General features: G+C 39.2%; 1 protein-coding gene across 2 annotated transcripts in view; it reads right to left on the reverse strand.

The window, feature by feature from the left end:
* FAAH2 (fatty acid amide hydrolase 2) overlaps positions 1 to 17,057 on the reverse strand; it is an 84,849-nt gene extending 67,792 nt beyond the window's left edge. For both annotated transcript variants that reach the window (XM_081124888.1, XM_081124887.1), the window contains exons 1-2: positions 16,695 to 17,057; positions 3,758 to 3,840 (exon numbers count right to left, since the gene is read on the reverse strand). In XM_081124888.1, coding sequence (XP_080981014.1) covers positions 3,758 to 3,840; positions 16,695 to 16,886 — 275 coding nt within the window. In that variant the 5' untranslated portion in view covers positions 16,887 to 17,057. The remainder of the gene's footprint in view (positions 1 to 3,757; positions 3,841 to 16,694) is intronic.
* Positions 17,058 to 17,570: the final 513 nt, after the last annotated feature.

Below are 17,570 nucleotides of genomic sequence, written 5' to 3' on the forward strand. Positions count from 1 at the left end.
ACCACACTCAATCCGGGCTGAGAGGCCTTTTTTTATACTGTATATCCTTTTATACTGTATATCCTGCATCCTCCCAGTGGTCTCACTACAGCAGGGTGCAGGAGAGCAAAATCCGAGGAAGATTCCACCCCCATGCTCTGGTGAAAAGTTATACAGCCTCCTCACCTCTATAGCAGAAGCTATACAGGCTGCTATCATCATATGGTTTCCTCTTATTTGTATTTCAGTTTTGTTTGTATATCACTTCCTTCAGAAAGCCTTGCCTGACACCTCCCCAGGCCTGGTTAGGTACACCTCCTCTACTCACAGTATTCTCTTCTTACAAAACCTTAATTGACTGTGCTGTAAACAATAGCTATTTCTATGTTTCAACCACTAAACTGGGAGGTAAAAGAGGCCAGGGTCTGTGTTTTGTTCACCACTGTACCTTCCAATACCTTCCACAGTCTCAGGCACATGGTAGACATTAAACAAATGTCTGGTGGGTGAGACAATTAAGGTCACAATGGCAATGCAACTCCAAACCAAGCATTCTATACGCCCACTCTATGATGGAACTCAGAAAACTCAGGGTGTTTTTTTTTGCCAACTAGTGCCCTCTTAGAGCCTTCAAATACAGGATGCTATAGACTGAAAGGCAAGGAAAGAGGTGAAGGGATTTGCTTCTTCCAGTTTGTTTGTTGTTCCTGATAATACTGTCCCAACAATGGCCTTTCATCTATGCAAACATAGTTGGTTCAAGCTTCTTATTTCTTTCTACACTCTAGAAGAAGTCTCACTATACCCCCTCAAAAATATCACTATCAAGCAGCTGGCAACTGCTCCTCAGAGGTCTCAATCATAGCTCTATGACGTTTCCTCTTTAAGTTTCTGAGGTAGCAGCAACCAGGCAGCACCCTCTTCACATGTGTCTAGGCCCCAGCTCTGCAGGAATCTTTTTTGACCTTCTTAATTCTGATAATCCCAATGTTTTCCCTTTGTCCTCTCAAATCTAGGGGTAGTAGCTGCTTCCCGTATTCATTATCTCAGTGTTGCTCCAGTGCTACACTTTTGTTTTTTTCATTCCTTAAAAACCTATTTCAACAATTCTGTATAATATATTTTTCAAAATAGTTTGGTTCTGTACCCTGTGTGAAACAAAAGTGACAAAAGCACACTGTGCTCTGGGAGCTCAGAGGCAGACTCATCACAAAAGCTGAGATGATTAAATAACATGAAATGAGACGTGAGCTGAGTCCTGAAAAATATTTCAGCCAAATATAGAAGAGATGAGGAGAGGGAAGGTATTCCAGGAAGAAGGAACAACATATGCAAAGTTAGGGAGATAAGAGAGAACACAATGGGTCAGGGGAAATGGGTCAGTATGCTTGAGAACAGGATATAAAGGAACAGAAAATGTGGGCAACACAAGAAATAAGGAAGAAGAGCCATTAAAACTCCTTGACTAAATGAGGTTGGGAGATAGATAGTCTTTGAAAAGGAGGGGAAAAGGTGGAGCCCAGGGTTACACCCAGGTGTCATGCTCATGTGACTGGGTGGAAGAACAAGTTTGGGAAGAAGTTGATTAAGTGATAAACATTTTCTGATCAATCTATCAAGAGTGGAAAGAGAAAGCTAGGAACCAGCAGTCTTAGAGACCATATTTTCTGCTGCTACTGTATTTTGTAGTTGTGTGACTTTAAACACTGAACTGTCTTGAGAGTTGGTTTAGTGTCAAGAAATCAGGAGGACAGCAATACAGTAGAACTGTGTGTATAATCATGAGGATAGTTACAGTTATTGAGCTGCTGTTGTAATAACAACTATAACAATAACAATAGCTAACACTGATTTATTGATTTAAGAACCTGTGCTGCACACTTTACATATATTTTTCATTTTTTAAAAATTTTTATTTTTATTTAAAATATTACAAGTGTCCCTTTATCTCCCCAATGACCCATTCCACCCCATCCCACTCCCCTCCCCAGTCCCACTCCCCACCATTGTCCATGTCCTTGGGTTGTGCATATATGCATATAAATTCTTTGGTTACTCTCTCCCCCTCCACACACCCGCCCTCCTCCATGCCTATGACATTCGTCAGTCTCATCTATGCTTCCATGTCATTGAATCTATTCGGTTCATCAGTCTATTAAGTTCTTTAATTACAAACACAACAGAAACATAATTAGCATTTTGGTACACTTTAAGGGAGGCAGGAAAACCACTGATGTTACACATAGCATGAATAAACTTCATAAAATTATTTCTGAACTTCTACCCTAGACCAATCCACATCTTCTCTCTCCAAATCTTCAATCCCTTGACAGCTGCTCCCTGCCCCACCCCCCACCCCACCCCCAACCAGCAGCCTTCCCAGTTTCCTATGTGTAGGCCCACTCATCATCTTCAAAAAGGATGGAAATTTAGTCTCTCTCAAATCTTTATTCGTGTCCTCACACACAGAAATAAATTCTAAACATAAGACCTCCCTCTTTAGGACTCACACTCCTTAAAATACAATATAAAAATAAAAGTAACAGAATTTCCTCTTCTTTCTCAAATCTTTAAAGAAATACTCTGTCAATAAATTAACCACAAACTATATTTCAAGGAAAAACCCAGTGCAGAATCTGGGGAAACATCTCCGGGATGAGGAGCTGCTGAAAGTGTTGGAGTATGGTACCCGTGTAGAGGCGGTCCATAGAAAACAGAAAGGGACAATGGAGAACTCTTGGAACATAAGCACTCTCTCTGTACTTCTGTTTCTGTGAGCTTTGGCACCAGATGTCTATATATTTGGATCATGGCTCTGTCACATACTACCTGTGTGACACTAGGCAAGCAACTTAAATTCTCTGGATCACATTTTTCACATCTATAACAAAAGAAATATTTTATGGAAAAGTTTTTGAAGATTAAATGAAAAGTGCATAAAGTAATTATAAAGCACAATCCATTTTATGTAGTATTTGTATTTCATAAAAGTACTTTAAATGTTTATAATTTAATAATATGGTTATTTTTCATTTTATTTACATATACAGTAATAGTCTATGTCAAGTGATAATACTTTTCAATTTTTTGTAGTAATATAAACTTTCAATTAAAAATAATTACTTAAGTTAAAGCAAGTGATTCAATTTTAATAACTATATTAACTAGCAACAGAGTTGCAGTGCAAACAAGCCAAGAATCCTAAAGGTGCCATATGAATGACTCAGATGTGGAAAGTGCCACTCTATATTATGCTATGATAAGAACTGTACTATGCAGGATGCCACAGAAAAACAAATCCAAATTTTGTCCCTGTAATACCTCACAGCTCCCTGGAAGGGTTTACTTGGTAAATGAGACATAGAAATAACATATATAATATCTTTTTAAAATACCATCTACTATACTAAATCCACATTGGAAAGTGTGGTAGTAATGGAAGGTTCTCTTGTTAGAGTTGCTTACCAAAAACCCATTATTTCAATAAGCATTCAATGATGCCTACCAAGTTTCAGGCCTTGTTCTGGATGTTGAATATGTAAAAACCAACGCAATGTATTCCTTGCCATCAAAGATCTTAAAGTCAATTGGAGATGGGAGGAAGCAGACACAGAAACATAAAAGCTCAACCAAAGGCAGGAAATGCTGAATTATAAGTCAGGGCAGGTCCCAGTGAGAAACCAAATGAAGGACACAGAGGAAGAGGAGTCTAGGAAATATGTCAAGATGGCATGGCCACAGAAATAGAACAAAAACATGACAGAGTAAAAATGCTCACCTGTACTTGACAATTCCATTGATCAGTGGGTTCACATCCACAATTCTGTTGATATAAGCCTGAATAACGTCTATGCATTTCACCTGAAAAATGCAATAATTTATTTAGCAAGTATTTAGTGAAGAACTATTTTTCCATTCAACAAGTATTTAACAAAAGCCTCCTATGTGCATTAATCACTTTTTACTTAGGACATCTTCAATGAATTATCCAGTGCAGTCCACTGTGAGGAGGTAAAATATGTCTACTTTGGAGCTAAAAAGTCATAAATATACCAGTATTAGAAGGCTCTGAACAATGGGTAGGGAGAAAAGACATAAACTCCCCTCCAAGTAAATAGAAATTGGAGTCCAGAAATATTACTTATATATACTCAAATAGTAAATATTTTTTTAATTTTATTTTTGTTTAAAATATTACAGATGTCCCTTTTTCTCCCCAATGACCCGTTCCACCCCATCCCATCCCCTGCCCCAGTCCCTCTCCCCAAATATTTTTCTAGTAAATAACTAGTATAATGACAGATACCATTTTATAATAATACCCTGGAACTTAACATTATACATCATCTTTGCAAAATCCAGGAGTCGAGGAGTGGAGACAAAGGACATTAAGGCACAGTTTCCAGATCAAATAAAGGACACCAAATTAAATTATAATTTCAGATGAATAATGAAAAATTTTAGTATAAGTGGGTCCCAAATATTGCATGGGGATAATTTTACTAAAAATCATTCATTGCTTATCTGAAATTAAAATTAAACTTGGTGTCCTGTATTCTTTTTTTCTAAATCTGGCAACCCTAGGCCAGCCAAGGGTCTTAGTTTAAGAATGTGAGAAGGGGTAAGACAAGTAAAACACCTGGGAGGGTGTTAAGGATTAAAATTTATTTATTATACACAATTATAGTTTTAATGATAATTCTTATACACAGGACAATAAGCAATAGGAAATTAAAAAGCAAAGTAAAACACCCAAATATAAAGGCAAGAAAAAGGAAATGAAAAGAAACTAGATCAAGCCAGAAAAAAGTAAGGGAAGGGAAATGAGAAAGTAAGTATAATAAATTGTAAACATTATATCAAATGTGTTACCAGGGCAGAAAGCCCCAGATGCCAAGCAAGAGGCAAACTGGGAAAACAAGAATTTTGTCCCTAGGGGAACCTCGCCTCCCCTACCTTATTGCTGGTCATGCAGTTGAGGCCTCCACAGCGTTTCCTCCCTAAAGATAACATCTAGCCCTCAGTTGTATTTCAGCTCCAGGCCCAGGAAAGCAGCAAAACCAGACAAGTGGCTCCCTGGCTGCCTCATGACCAGCTACATTGACTAATGATTCCCTGCCCTGGCAACGACCAATCAGTGGAGACCACGACCTTGAAAGAGCACACCTAGAAAGCTGATGAATATTCTATTGAGATACTTCCCTGAGACCTCCCCTAAGATTCCGACCTGCAAGAAGAGATAAATATGCTCAGAACAAAGGACTCTGTGCATGCTCCCCACCAGGGGAGCACATCAGCGCCATCTCCTTCCCCTTTCTTCCCTCCGAAGGACCCCACAAGAGTTGAAACCAGAGGAGCAAAATGGGCAGTGGCAGCTCATCCTAGGCTTAGCTCCCAAACCTGTCTCCATGGCCCTCTTTTCTCTCTGACTTCTCAGTGAGCCAAAGCAGTCCAGCCAAGGCTCTCCTATTATTTCCTCTATGCACCTTTCTTATTTCACTGTTCTAAGTATATTTTTGCTGCCATCATAGACCCAATACCCTTTGACTCAGTGCTGTGTAGCCCTTCCCTTTGGATACCCCCATCCCCCATCCCCTTTTCCTTAAATAAATTTAATTTTTCTTTATTCACCATCTGAGATGGCTATTTAGCATACCTCCACACCACTGACCTTGACTTTTCAAAATGGAAGGAATTAAAAAAATTATATCATAATAAGTAAGAACTGAATTCCTCTACCAGAGGGCAGACATCAAATTTGGTTTAAAAAAAAAGCTCAGCTCAGCTATACATTGTTTACAAGACATTCACCTGATACAAAGAGATAATGAAAGGGTAAAAATAAAAGAATGGGCAAAGATATATGAAGTAAATGCAAACAATAAAAAAGCACTTGTGATACCATTAATATCAAACAAAACAAATTTCAAGACTGAAACACTGGGGGCAGAAATGTTGATCATGCTCTGTTGGCTGTGATTGTGAAAGCGGAGACGGCCCCTAATAGGAACAGGACCATAGGTGTTTAATGATTATTCATTTTACTAACTATAGATAAGAAGTTTTCTTACAGACCCTGGAAAACTGGAAGATGTGCTGCAAGAAGAAAAACAGAGCTGTAAAAAGATGAGACACGTTGGGGCTTGGATGGGTTCATTGCTCAGAAAAGAAAATGCATTTTGAGAACACACAAAGGACAGGATACACTTTGATTTGCTGCTATGCATGGAGCCTGACCCACTCTGGGTGTTTGTCTCAGGAATGCTGACCATTCTCAGGTCCCAGGAGCTGTTTTTTAACACCACTGAAAATTAACTACCTTGTTATCAGACTTCAAGATCCTGGAAGGAGACACATGGACCACACACCCTGCAGCCATCCTCCTCCTCACTCTCCCATTCCCCCTTACATATAGCCTTTCTTCCTTACCCCTATAAAATTGGCCAGCTAGTAAGGGGAGAAGAGAGCAGATTTTATGTAGACAAATCCTTCTGCTCTCCTCATATTGCTGGCATTATTGGAATAAACATATATGATTCAACCTTTTCTCTGCTTAATTGGCTCAAGTGGTGAGAGGCAGACTGGACCCACTGTGTCAGGTTTCAACATGAAATGTTACAATCCATTAAAATAATGTAACAGACATATGCTTTTTGTTTTTGTATTTAAAAAGCAGGCAAATATATACAGCATTAACTCCTAAGAATATAAAGAGAACTTGACCAGAAATACAAATATAGTAACAGACAATATAACTCTTTCAGGCATTGATAAATTAAGTAATCAAAAATAAGTTATATCCAGGAATTTAATAATACAGCCAGTATGTTCAAGGACATACAGAGAACTTTTATTTCATCAAGAAAAATACTCTTTTTGTTCATGAATCATAAACAGAAAATGATAATGTATTTATTACTCACAAAGAAAACCATAGATCACAAAAGGTACTAACAGTTCATATCAATTAGGTCAGTCATCATAAACCAGTAATTCTAGAAAACCAAAGTAAGAAAAGGATAATTTTAAGAAGGCTTAACTATTTCAAAAAACACTTTTCCACATAACCAATGGGTTTAAGAGGTAAACAAAATTAAAACTGAAAATTATCCAGAAGTTCACAAAAAGAGGAAGATTTCTTATCAAAACCTACGGAATACAGCTAAAGCTGTTCTAACAAGGACAATATAAGCTATGAAACTTAAAATAATAGGGCAATAAAGTAAATAAAAATGAAAATTTCAAAAAATGAGATGAAAAATTTAAAAATTTAAAAAGGTATGAGGAAATAAAGATAAAAATTAATGACAGAAAATGGTAAAGTAACAACAATGAATCCAGTTTAAAAGGATGAGTAAGAGCGCTCAGACACAGTGGAGTGGAGACAGAGGAGATGGTGTCCCAGCCGCTGCCTCCCTCGAAACCCTAGGAGACCCGCAGGATTCCGGAGACTGGGCTGGGGTCAGTTCCCAGCCCTGCTTTTCAGATAGTCTGCTATATAAAAGCAAACTGTTGGGAGATCCAAGATGGTGGCAGATTGAGTGGAAGCTACACTGACACTCTCCTAGAACCAAACTGGAATTACAACTTAAATATAAAAAAACATCCTGAATAATCAACTGCAACTGAAGACTAGCTGGGGGACATCTTCATAACTGAGGATGAAAAGTTGAGACCCCAAAGAGAGTGGTAGGAAGTACGGAGGCGTGAGAAGGCTGGCTGGGCTCCCAAAGGCAGCAGCTAAAGGTCCTGAGGGATATCTCAGCTGTGGGTGGTTCCGACTGAGAACTCTGCAGTCTAAACCCCAAGGTGGGCTTCCCAGTCCAGAGCACCAGAGCTGAGAAAGGTGCCCATATAACATCTGGCTGTAAAAAGCAGCAAGGTTTCTATCTTCCAAGGAGAGACGGGGGGAAATGCAGGCACCCCCTTAAAGGCCCAATGCACAAAGTTTCATGTGCAGCCACTCACGTTGGGTTCTAGTGGAAAGAAGGCAGAGTGGACTACAGCAGTATGAGGAGAATCCAGGAGGACTGGCTGGGGGAACAGATCTCAGAGGGCACCCATCCGAACCCTGGTACTGAGTCATTTCCCCACACTGCAGAGGACGTCTTTCTCAGGCAGACATTTACCTTCCAAGCAGCTTTTGCTTGGGGTGGAAGCAATTACCCTACCCTGTTGGAAAACCTCTGGCCTCACACCGTGGAGTTTCTACAGCCTGAGGCTCATCAAGAGACTGAATAACAACCTCTGGGCGCTGTGAGTCTCTGCTTGATTTGCTTCTGGACCTAGGATTTGGAAAGCAGACCTTCATGCACATCTTGGTCCTGTTCAAACACACACAGCCGCAGCAGAGGAAACCAGAAGATGTGGAATGTGGAAAACTCCAAACAGAGTACTCAAGGCCGGTCATAAACAGCATCTGACATTGGCCAGCACCAGAGACCATCTAAAAGACTGGTAGTCTTAGATGATCAACCTAATACACAGAAACAAATCCAAACAGGCAGCCAAAATGGGGAGACAAAAAAACAAGCCCCAGATGAAGGAACAAAAGAATTCTCCACAAGAAGAGCTTAATCAAATGGAGATACACAATCTATCAGATATAGAGTTCAGAATATTGATCATAAAGATGCTCAACAGCATGAAAAAGGAGATACAAACTATGAAGGAAACTAAAAATAACACAGTAAAAATTTTAAAAATTGGAAGGAAGGAACAACAGATTAGAGGAAGCTGAGGATCAGATCAGTGAATTAGAAGACAGGTAAAAAAATCACTCAATCAGAAAAAGAAAAAACAATTAAAAAACAGGAGAGCAGTCTAAGGGAGCTGTGGGACAACATGAAATGTAACAATATTCGCATCATAGGAGTGCCAGAAGAGATAAAAAGTAAGCAAGAGTTAGAGAACATGTTTGAAGAAATAATGGCAGAAAGCTATCCTAACCTGGTGAAGGAAAAAGTCTTACAAGTTCAGGAGGCAGAGTCCCAAGCAAGAAGAACCCAAAGATGTCCACTCCCATACACATCATAATTAAAATGCCAAAAATCCAAAACAAAAAGAGAATCTTAAAGGCAGCAAGAGAAAAGCAATCTGTAGTAAGGCATTCATTCGAAATAGATGGTGAAATAAAGAGCTTCCTAGATAAAAAAAAAAAAAGGGGGGGGGGGAGGCAAAGCGTTTATCAGTGCCAAACTAGCATTGCAAGAAATGTTAAAGGGACTGCTGTAATAAGAAGCTGAAATAGAGAGAATGAGAAACATAGACTTAAAAAATAAAATGGCAATAGACAAGTACCTATTGATAATAACCTTAAATATAAATGGAGTAAATGTCCCAATTAAAAGACATTGGGTAGCTGAATGGATAAGAAAACAAGACCCAAATATATGCTGTCTATAAGAGACCCACCTCAGAATAAAAGACTCAAATAGGCCAGGAAAAAAAAACCCACAAAAGTTTCTGGAGGACTTCAGGGAGATCAACAGTAATATAGTCATAGTAGGGGACTTGAACACCCCACCGATTTTACTGGATAGATCGTCCAGACAAAAAATCAACAAGAAAATAGTGACTCTAAATGACACACTAGATCAGATGATTTAATTGACATTTACAGAACATTCCACTCCAAAGCTGCAAAATAGGCATTCTCAAAAACAGACCACATGTTAAGACACAAAACAAGTCTCTACAAGTTCAAGAAGATTGAAATCATATCAAGCATCATCTCGGACACTTATACAATGGAATACTATGCAGCTATAAGAACGAAGGATCCTTTACCCTTTGAGTCAGCATGGTAGGACCTGGAGAGTATTATGCTAAGTGAAATAAGCCAGTCAGAGAAAGACAAGTGTCACATGATCTTACTCATATGTGGAATCTAATAAGCAAAATAAACTGATGAACAAAATAGATCCAGAGACTCAGATGCATGGAACAGACTGAGGAATCTCAGAGGGAAGGACGGTGTGAGTGAGTGGGTGGGGAGAAATTAACATAAGAATCTATATGCATATATGCATAACCCTTGGACACAGACAATAGTGGGGCGAAGGCCTAGGGGGAGGGATATGGGGTGGAGGGGATCAATGGGTAGGAAAAGGGGACATATGTAGTATTTTCATCAATAAAGATAAATTTTTTAAAAACAAATAAATAAAAGGATGAGTAAAAACCAAATTTTAAAAACCTATAAAACAGAAAGATCCAGATAAGCATAACTGAGATAGAGGACAGAGACAGAGCAAAATGAGTAAATATTAAGCATGACAAGGAAGATGTAACAATAGATACAGGGGAGATTGAAAAAATAAGAAAAATGTTATCAGTATCTTTTCTATTGGTTTAATTCCTGTAACCACAAATTAACATTCCAATTAAGCGTTAAAAAGGCTATGCATTCTGTCTGTTTTAAGGTTGCAGCTGACCTTCTGGTATCTTAAGAGTATGTAAATAAAACTCTGTGTTATTCTTTCTTATCTAATACCCCCCCCTTTTTTTTTTTTACAATTTAAATGAAGGTTGTTTTGGGGCGAGAAGGGAATGGGAGCCTGGAGCCAGCCTAGAAGAATCCACAGGTGTCTGCAGTAAAACTACAAATTCCTGTTTGAAGAGAGAGAATGCAGAGAGAAAACCTTGGGAATAGACACTGCCTCAGCCCTCCATCCCTTCTCTTTACCCCTGGAAAAGATGGATTGCCCACACCCATCCCCTTGGTCTCTTTGTTCTACTTTCCCTCTCCCTCCTTATAAAAACCTCTGCCTGCACTGAGATCTTAGTGCAGGTTGGGTTTTTGAGGACTGGGAAAAGTGACCCATCTTCTCAAGATCCAGGTTCTCAAATAAACTTCCTTCCTTTTACCAGCACCTGTCTCATGAGTTTGGCTTTCTTGAGGCAGGCAGCAGAACACGGATTTTTGGTTACATTCCTACTTGTGCTTTAGAATTATATACCTAGTAGTTTCTACTAAATATTTTTGAAATCTTTCATAAATCAATCCTCTAGTCCAGCAATTTTCAACTGGTGTGCCGCAAGAATTTTTAAAACATGCAATATCTGACTATTTAGTCGGGAGCACTGACCTCTTTTCCCTTAGACTGTTAAATAAAAAATGACAACAGGCAACACAACAACAGCCGTCCGGTGTGAATGAATCAAAATGATACCTATTTTGCGGGGGGGGGGGTCAGAACTTCAGTAATTAGTTTATGTATGCCATGAGATGAAAAAGGTTGAAAGACGCTACTCTAGTCTAGTGTGCAAACAGCTCTAGAGTTGAGGGCCTAGATGTCAAGCTGAGGCTTTAAGCCTGGGCACTCCACCAAAATATACCACACCTCAGATTTTCTTCAAAAGTTCCAACTACAACTCTAATTGAACTTGTAGCATGGAAAGTATGACCCAGCCAAAAAACAACAACAAATGGGCATTAGAGGTAGAAGGTAATACAATAACTTCCGTTTGCTGAGCAATTATTATGTGCCATACATTTTATATCTGTTAATGTCATGAAATCCTATTATCAACACATGTAATATTATCCCCATTTTACAGATGAGGCCACTGAGACTAACTGAGGTTAAATGAACTCTGTTGGCATAAGAAAAATGAAGAATATGTAGATGATTAGAAAATTAAATCACTACAGAAAGGTACAAATGAAAATTGAAAGCCATTCTCTCTCCTCTCCCTCCTTCGAAGCCTCTCTCCTTCTCTCTCAACCTCTCTTATACAGAGGAATCATATTGTATTCACTATTATGCATATTTTACCATTTAACATAATTTAGAACTATTTCCATATCAATTCCTTTAGATCTTCTTCACTCTTGTTAATGGCTGCACCATATTCTTTGAAAATTACGTTTATGAGGGTGACATTGGTTAATAACATTATAAAAGTTTCAAGTGTACAATTCTATAATACATCATCTGTATGTTGCATTGTGTGCTCACCACACAAAGTGTACTCTTTCCTCTGTCACATTTGAACCCATTTTCCCTTTCATCCTTCTGTTGCCTGTCTATGAATTTTTGTTTGTCTTGTTTGTGTTTTACTTTCTGCTTTACATCCCACATATGAGTGAAATCATAAGGTTCTTGTCCTTTCCAGTCTGACCTATTCAGTCTGACTTAGCATGATACTCTCAAGATCCATCCACATTATCACAAATGGCAGTATTTCATCCTTTCTTATGGCTGATACTTAGGTAAAAAATGAAAAAATGTCTAATTTCTCTCTTAAGTATTGATTATATTAATGTAAACAGATAATATAAGCACCTGTTTCAAAAATCTAAAGGCAAAAAAGAGTATACAACAAAGTCCCTTTCCACTCGTCTCCTGACATTCCCCCATAGTTCTCCCTACAGTCAACTACTCTATCAGTTTTTGTGCATTTTTCCAGGGAGAGAGAGAGGAAGAGGCACAAAAGATTTTTTTTATACAAATGACAGCATATTACATAAATTGTTCCACACTTTGCATACTTTGTTTTGTTTTGTTTTTTAATTCAAAAATATATTATGGAATTCATTCCATATCTTGGACATAAAGAGTCACTTTATTCTTTTTTATTTGTTATATAATTTTCAAATATGTATATATACTATAACAAATTTAATCAGAACCCTAATTTGCTTTTACAAGCATTTGCTATTAAAAATAACATGAGGATATCCTCAATTACATGTCATTGGGTGACTTCTGACTTAGACTTATGTCTTTAAACCTCATCATCTTTGGGATCACCAACAAAGTCAAACTTCCAAATGTACAAAGACAATGGATGATGGTGACAATGATAAGTTGATGTCCTTTTGTCTGGTCTAATCTTGGAGGCCACCTGAGGTTGTGGAAGTTGAAATAGTGGAAGCCTGAATTCTGAATAATGAAACAGAGACTAGTTAGGAATCCAAAGGCAAAGTACATACAGAGTTAACACTGACTCACAGGAAACTGACAGTTCAGAGAGCTGATTAGCAGGAAGTGTAACTCTCTCATGAAGTAACACAACAGCGGAATCAAACTGACTGGCTCTGTCACTTCCTATCTGTATGGCACTGGGCAAGTTACTAGAGAGCTCTAAACTTTGTTTTCCTCATTTGTAAGATGGTGATAATTATGCTATCTCAAAAGGTTTTTATGTGAATACAATTTTCTAAGCAAAATATTTGTCTTAGCAGCATGAATGTAGATAATGAGAATGGGTTTGATAAAACCAAAATAAAGTGGCAGGGCCAAGAAAACAAAACAAAACAAAAATATCCCCCAATAAAAGCTAGCATCCATGATTGTATTTCCATTTCCTATTGAAAGATAAGACTAAAGCCTACAGTATTAGCTAACTTTTATTGAGCATGTGTTGTTTCATAACCATTATTCTATTAAAGTATTCAGAAAACTTTATGAAGTAAGCAGTATTTTGTAACCATTTTACATGTAAGGAATCTTAAGCTCAAAGAGGTTAGTTAAGTCAGGTACCCAAGTCCTGGTAGTTAGGAGAAAAATAAAAGGCAAACCTTTGGCTTTCAGAGACATAAGGAAAACAGACTAGTGACTTAATGGCCTTTTCAAACCTGCAGTATTAGTATAAAGACTAAATTAGTATAAAGACTAATTGCCATCCTGATAGGAAAGCCAGGGTAAGTAAAAAAAAAAACAAAAACAGGAAGATACTTGAATTTTCTGAGAAGGTCTCAAGGCAAACTGAAAATACCAGAACTTTAGAACTTTCCTTCACCCAGTGTATAGAATTTACTCATTCATGTACCTGTCACCAAAAGATAGTATCTGAATGCATGTGGGTACATCTGAGTAAGTATATACACTTCCATCTTGATCTTAGAGTAACTTATTGCTGTTTAATATGAGAATTGGAGATAACATACATAAAGTTCCTAGTACACAGTAGGTACTCTATAAATGACAGCTACTATTATTCCATCTGGAACTCTAGACTTGACCAAAAATGCACCTAAAACTGACCCAATCTCACATAAAAAATAGGTCAAGTCATCATTAATTTATTTTAATGGCTTCCTCCTAGTCCTTAGCAGTAGGACTGAAGGTAAGCCAGCTTTCTCAAACATTAAATGGTCCAGGGCAGTGTTTCTCACTCTTGGTACTAATGACATTTTGGGACAGTTAATTGTTATGCAGTGGACTATCTTGTGCATTGTAGTATATTTAGCAGCATTCATGGCCTCTACTCACTCAATGCAAAAGCACCTTCACCCAGTTATGACAACCAAAAATGTCAACAGACATTGTTACATGTCCCCTGGAGGAAAAAACAGCCCCCAGCTGAGAACCACTGCTCTAGAGAAAGGAAGGAAATATCAAAGAAAGAAAGGGCAGAAGTTGTTAATATGTACATTGACAGAGGTAGAGGCTTGGTGGGACTGAGGGAGCACTAGGACAAATAAGACTGTTTCCTCTCCACTTTTTACCTTCAGAACACTTTTATATAAAATATATGTAGACAATCTCTTCTCATAGGTAAGCATAACATATTAATAATGGCTACCACTTCTAAAAATCTGATGATAGTAATAATAGTAAGACATATAGGACTATTATGTCAGGTGGGTTTTTTTATTATTCTTTCTCTTATTAGCATCAGAATTGGGGTGGATTTTTTTGTTTTTTTAATTTATCTTTATTCTTGAAAGTACTACAGATGTCTCCTTTTTTTCCCCATTGATCCCCTCCACCCCACATATACCCCACCCCCAGACCTTCTCCATACCAATGTCTGTGTCCATAGGTTATGTATATAAGCATCTAGGTTCTTTGATTAACCTCTCCCCATCCACTCCCCAACCCTCACCTTCCCTCTGAGGTCCCTCAGTCTGTTCCATGCTTCTATGTCTCCGGATTTCTTTTGTTCATCACCAGGTGGTGTTTTTAAGAGTTTTACATATATGAACTTAACCCTCACAATTCTTTAAGGTAGATTCTATTATCAAGTCTATTTTTCTTGCAAGGTATCAGAGGCACAAAAAGCTTATGGGATGTTTCCAAGATTGCATAGCTAAATAGTAGGAGAGCCAGGACTTCTCAACCCAGGCAGTCTGGCTCCAGAGTTCATCCTTCTAATCACTATGCTACATGGTCTACTTATGTGCCAGGTGCTTGACATGCATTATTTGCAATTGTCATGGCAACCCTTGCCCAGGGTCATAGAGCTATGAAGAGACAGTCCAAAATCTGAAACCTACAGTCTTTCCACTACACCTCACTCCCCAATTGTTAGAAAAACATGCATGGGGGACAAAAGGCTGGGAAAGGACACAGGAAAAAGGCAGGAAGTGTCACTGAAAGGTTATCAGGAGTGTAAAAAAAAGGCATTCTAGGTTATAGCAATAAAGCAATGAAGAAAAACAAATGAAACAACAGGGATAAAGACAAGAGGGCAATAAAGAATACTAAACTACAAGCCAAGATTTTTAGGGAACTAACTATTCATATGGTACAGAAATAATGGTCCTGCTTGCACAACTCTAGAGAGAACAAATGTTTGAGTTGCTTAAATGTTTGGATTAAGAATTTCCACCAATTTTTGTGTATTTGTGCAAATCGTTCTACCTCAGTTTCCTCATGTGTAAAGCAGGAATATTACCTAAAGAACTGCATTAGTGAGACAGAATATGCTTAAGTACCCTGCAGGGCATTTGATATGTACTATGCACTAAATATATGGTAGCCACAGCGATTATTAACCTATGGCAGGTATACCTACACCAAGTACACTTTTTTTTTTAAAATATATCTTTATTGACTTCAGAGAGAGGAATGGAGAGGGAGAAAGAGACAGAGAAACATCAATGATGAGAGTCATTGATCGGCTGCAGCCCGCAACCCGGGCATGTGCCCTGACCGGGAATGGAACCCCGATCGCCTGGATCCTAGGTCGACACTCAACGGCTGAGCCACGCCCGGCTGGGCAAGTACACAATTTTAAATACAAAAATCCCTTGAGCACCCCTTCCCCGCCGGGGGGGGGGGGGGGGGGGGGGGGGCGGCTTGGTTGGAGCGTCGTCTGTACATCAAAAAGGTTGCCGGTTTGATTCCGGGTCAGGGCACACATCTACGTCGCCAGTACCATCCCCCCCACCCCCACCCCCACCCCCACCCCCACCCCCACCCCCGCCCTGGTCCAGGCGAATACAGGAGGCAACCGATGGCTGTTTCTCTCACATCTCTCTCTCCCTTCCTCTTTCTAAAATTAATTTTAAGTACGTGTGTGTGTGCGCGCGCGCGCATAATCTCCCCTCCGGTGAGGATTTTAAAAAACATCCGTTGAATGAGAAGCAGAAGATAGGGCGGGGGCGGGGAGCTCAAGAGGGAATGAATTTCCCTTAGAAGCACTTTGTTAACAGCACCTGATTTATCCCCGTACAATTATTATGTACAAACAGGACAAATGGACAAGAAGAAATATGAGAGGTGCCAAATAATCCAACTGATGTCTACTGTAAATGCTCTGGGTATAAGCATACTACAACTCCCAGAAGTCTCTTCTTACCCCCAATGAATGCCGCCTTCCCTCTGCCGTCCTAGCAGAGGGTGGAAAGGAAATTGATTTCCACCAAACCCAACCTCGTTACCACCACCACCACCGCCACAAAATGTCCTGGAATTTAGTTACCCCAAAAGACCTTGTTTCTCCATCCTCTTTTGAATCAGCCCGCCTGGCACTCTTACCTTCCTCTGTCGGATCAGCTTGGCCAGCTGCACCCCCGAAAGCAGCAGTAATGGTTCAGTCACAGGCGGTGTGGTCCTTGAGCCAAACTTGGGGCCGCCGAAGGCTCGAGCTGCTTGGCCTATTAGGCCAATGAGAAAGCCCATCGCCTGCAGAAGCAGCAACTGGATTCTGGCGGTGAACAGAGGCGCCATAGTGGCCTGGATTCCGCACGGTCCTAGTGCTTCAGGGTTGCGTGCACCCTGGGCAAAATGAGGAGAAAAGACTAAGCAAGAAGGTGCTTAGGAATCCTTTCATTTGCAAGCCGGATATCTACCCACAATTCCACAGGAGCTTGTTTGTCATCACCTGCTGGGTTCTGGGCCAGAGATGGGGGCGGAGTAAAGTCTTCCCAGCAAATTGCCTGTGTATAACGCAATCCGTCGTTAGTGCTGTTGTAGCCCTACCCAGAAAGTGAGATAAAGGAACACTGGCTTTGGAGTTGCCAGTTCTGCCACTTACTGATCTTGGCCAATTTACACTATGTTTCCGGTACTCAGTTCAAATGAAAACTGGGAATAATTACTCTTACATCAAAGAGTTATGGTAAACACTAGATAATTAAACAGCACAATTCATGGCAAATAGTACAAATGGCAGTTGTTATAATTTGTTTGACCTGTGAAAAAAATGTTGTAAGTATGCCTTTGCATGTAAATATTCAGCATATTCAACAACTAAATAACAAGCATATACATATTATCTATATGCATATTATTTAATCCTTGTGAAATCACAAACAGGTAGTATTGATAAAATAAAAATAAAAAATATATGCCTGGCCCGTGTGGCTCAGTGGATTGAGCGTGGTCTCAGGCATCAAGAGTTACTAGTTCGAT

The sequence above is a fragment of the Miniopterus schreibersii genome (genome assembly GCF_964146895.1).
Source record: "Miniopterus schreibersii genome assembly, chromosome: X".
Classification (NCBI taxonomy): domain Eukaryota; kingdom Metazoa; phylum Chordata; class Mammalia; order Chiroptera; family Miniopteridae; genus Miniopterus; species Miniopterus schreibersii.